General features: G+C 58.9%; 1 protein-coding gene across 1 annotated transcript; it reads right to left on the minus strand.

Moving 5' to 3' along the window:
* Window positions 1-2,147: 2,147 nt before the first annotated feature.
* Window positions 2,148-3,179, minus strand: ASCL1 (achaete-scute family bHLH transcription factor 1). The gene is made up of 2 exons (XM_037390463.1): window positions 2,395-3,179; window positions 2,148-2,171 (listed from the first exon to the last, which is right to left on the minus strand). Exon 1 carries the CDS (start codon window positions 3,068-3,070, stop codon window positions 2,417-2,419), a length of 654 nt encoding a protein of 217 aa, XP_037246360.1. The 5' UTR covers window positions 3,071-3,179; the 3' UTR covers window positions 2,148-2,171; window positions 2,395-2,416.
* Window positions 3,180-3,695: the final 516 nt, after the last annotated feature.

The raw sequence follows: 3,695 nt of genomic DNA on the forward strand, positions 1-3,695 counted from the left end.
GGGTGCTTCACCAAAGTTTTTCCATCCTCCTTTTTTTTTTTTTTTTTTTTTTTAAAGACAGCGCATCCCTCGCAACTCTATGGCACATTTGTAGCGGAGCGGGCTAGATTTTTTTAACTCCCTACGATGCACTGGCTCTCCCCCGTCTTTGTTGTTTTTTTTTTTTTTTTTTTTTTTTTTGTAAGATGCATTTTGCGCTTTGCTTTCCGCTTGGCTTGGTGCACGCAAACTGAATTTGCAAGCGATGTAGGAGCCAGGCGAAAAGGAGAAGGCGAATTCTGGTCACGTCCTTGCTAACTAACAACAAGCAGGCTAGCCAAAAAAAAAAAAAAAAAAAAGCGGGGGGGGGACGTCCAATTTCTTTTTGAGTCTTGGTAATTGGGTACTTTTACAGGCAGATCACGCTATTTGGGTAGAATAACAAGCTTAGAAAGACCAGTGTCGCTAAGCTGCCACACATTTCTGCTACTTTATTTATTTATTTAATTGTATCTCACTTCGCCTCCCGCTTCCCGTCTTCCCCCGCCGGTTGTATTTCCCCGGCCGCTCGCCCCGCAGAGGCAGCGCTGCGTGCCCGGGAGCGGCGGCGCCTTCCCCTGTGTTTTCCTGCCCCGTCGGGTCACAGCCGCCGAGGCCAGGGTCACACCGCCGAAAGGCGGGATGGAGCGCCCTCTCTTTTTGGGACTTGGGCTTTTGGGGGGAATTCTTTAATGTGCAGTGATTTCAGGAAGGACAATGCAATCATTAATCATCCCCTGCCTTTTGATTTGGATACACATTTGCAACACAGAAGGGCAAGAAAACAATGGTGATACCGCTAAATCTTTGCATATTTATATAGAGATAGATAAAGATATATATGTTACATCCATCAGATACAAACACTTCATATGCATCTTAGCTTCGGCATAACATCATTTAACATTTTATCCTTACATTCATCGTTGTCAATGGCAGACAGAAAAAAAAATTGCATGCAGTAGGCAGCCGATCATTTCAATTTAAAAAAGTTTTATTACGAAACTAGTTTGTATAAAACAGGGTTATACAGGACCTTTGTAAGTTTGTAATAAAACAGTAAGAAAAGGCAATGGCACAGGGTTTTTTTTTTGTTTGCTTGCTTGTGTTTTTTGTGGGGTTGGTTTTTTTTCTTTTTTTTTTTTTCTCCAAAAGGCAGCATATAAAAACAAATGGCTACCATTTTGCGTTTGGACAATAGCTGCATAAACTTTGTTCACTTTGAACATTGTTTAATAACATTATTAATACATTAACAAAGTTTCTATAAAGTAAGACACGTTGGTGCTAAAGTACATCTGGAGGAAATCCAAGTCCTTTACAAAACCACATACAAAAATGGCAGTTGTAAGGTAACGTCGACTACAAGTCTAAACATGAAGAGGTAATAAGCATTACATATTAAAAAAAGTGTCAAGATATACACATTTTAAACCATTTGTACAAAACCTCTATAAATCTCTCTCTCTTATGTACAAAAATAGCTTAATATATCCCCAAATTGGTTAGGGTAGATACAAATAGATTTTCTTATAATAAAAAAATTCACAAAAAAGATTGGAAGCATTCTATGATGGAAACGGGAGGACAAACTCGGAGCAAGGGGAGGGCGATGCGCGGGGAGCGGGGGAGACGGGGCTCCGGGGTCTTCTTTGAGTACAGCGTAGCTGAATTTCAACACCTCCACACACACCGGGGAACCGACTTTGTCCACAGAGCGACGGCCGCCAGTCTCTGAAGGGCCGCGGCGGCGGCGGGGTGCGGAGGTGGGATGCCTGCCTGCCGGGCCCGAGGAAGGGCTCCTCCGCAGGCCGAGGAGCGCAGCGCCCGCCCTCCCCCGCGGCCCGGGGCGGAGGCGGCCCGGCCGGGGCCCCCTCGGCTCCCCCGCGGCCACCCGCTCCGCCGGGGCGCAGTCCTGGGCGGCGCGGCGCAGTGCAAGGGCCGGCCGGGCTCCGGGGCTGGGGGCGGCCGCCCCGACCGCCCCCGCGGCGCGCAGCGCTGTGCCCGCCCGCCGGGAGACGTGCCCGCACCGCCCTCCGACGGCGGCGGAGAGGGAAACGCAACAGGTTCTTTTTCTGAGTGGATTTGTGTCTGTCTTTCTGTCTGTGATATATTTGTGTTTTGCTTTGTTTTTTTTCCCTTTTGCAACTGTCCTGTAACAATAAAAGAGAGAGCAGATCAGAGCCGCGCCGGGAGCAGCGCCGCGCCCGGCTGCCGGAGCCGCTCGTAAGTACCGCGGGACGCGCGGCCCCCGGCTGCGGGGACACCCCGGCTGCGGGGACACCCCGGCTGCGGTCCCCCCGCGCGGCTGCACCCCACGCCGCCCCGTGTCCGTCCGCCCCCCCCCGCCCCGGCCCTCCGCGGGCGCGTACCCACCTGCCGCGCGGGCCGCCGGCGTTCAGAACCAGCTGGTGAAGTCGAGCAGCTCCTGCTCCTCGGGGCTGAGCGGGTCGTAGGAGCCCTCGTCGGAGGAGTAGGAGGAGACGGGGGAGCCCGCCATGGAGTTCATGTCGTGGGAGTAGCTGGGCGAGATGGTGGGCGAGAGGACGCCGGCCTGGAAGGCGGCGCTGACGGCGTCGTGCTCGTCGAGCAGCTGCTGCAGGGCGCGGATGTACTCGACGGCGGAGCGGAGCGTCTCCACTTTGCTCATCTTCTTGTTGGCGGCCCCGTTGGGGACGTGCTCCCGCAGGGTGGCGAAGCCCAGGTTCACCAGCTTCACCCGGTTGCGCTCCCGCTCGTTGCGCCGCGCCACGGCCGCCGGCTGCTGCTGCGGCAGGCTGTACCCGAAGCCGCTGAAGTTGAGCCGCCGCTTGCAGCGCATCAGCTCCGGCGAGGCCGAGCGCTGCCGCTTGGCGGCCCGCGGCGCCGAGGGCTTCCCGCCCGGCGAGGGGTGCCCGCCCGCCGGGCTCAGCTGCGGCGGCGGCGCCCCGGGCGGCGGCCCCGGCGGGGCGGCGGCGGCGGCGGCCACCGCGGCGGCGAAGAAGCACGCCGGCTGCAGGAAGGGCGGCTGCCCGGCGCCGCTGGCCATCCTGGCGGGGCTGCCGCTGGCCATGGGCGCGGGGGCGTCCTGCGAGGCGGGGGCGCCCGAGCGGCGGCCGGTGCCCGTCCCCCCACCACCCGAAACAAAACTGGAAAGGAGGTAAAAAAATTATTTTGCCGCGCTCGCTTGAGAGAGAGGGAGAGAGAGAGAGCGCGAGAGGCGGCGGGCAGGGAGGAGCGGCAGCGGCGACCAGCGGGAGCGGGCGGCGGAGCGGGCGGGCGGCCGGGGATGGCGGGCGGCGCTGCCCGCCCCCCTCCCTCTCGCCCTCCGTGCGGCGGCCGCGGGGAGGCTCGTGGCGCTCGCGTGTGCGCAGGCTGCTTTGCAAAGCCCCTTTTGCAAAAAAGTGGCTGGGGATTGTGTCTCTTATAAGGGGCGGACGGGGCTCGCCCCCCCCGTCTCCTACAGACACACACACGCACACACACACACGCACGCACTCTCTCCCCCCGCGCTCCCACACGCACACACACACTCTGCACCTTGCGCCGTCCACGCTCCCGGGCTTTGCCGGCCGCGGGTCGCGCAGCGCCGCCGCCTTTTCAGCGGCGGGGGGTGGCGGGGGAGGGGGGCGCGGGCGCGCACACAGCCGCCCCCCGCGCCCCCCACACGCACACACCCCCGCACCCCCCCCGCCGGC

Source organism: Falco rusticolus, chromosome 5, assembly GCF_015220075.1.
Source record: "Falco rusticolus isolate bFalRus1 chromosome 5, bFalRus1.pri, whole genome shotgun sequence".
Lineage (NCBI taxonomy): Eukaryota > Metazoa > Chordata > Aves > Falconiformes > Falconidae > Falco > Falco rusticolus.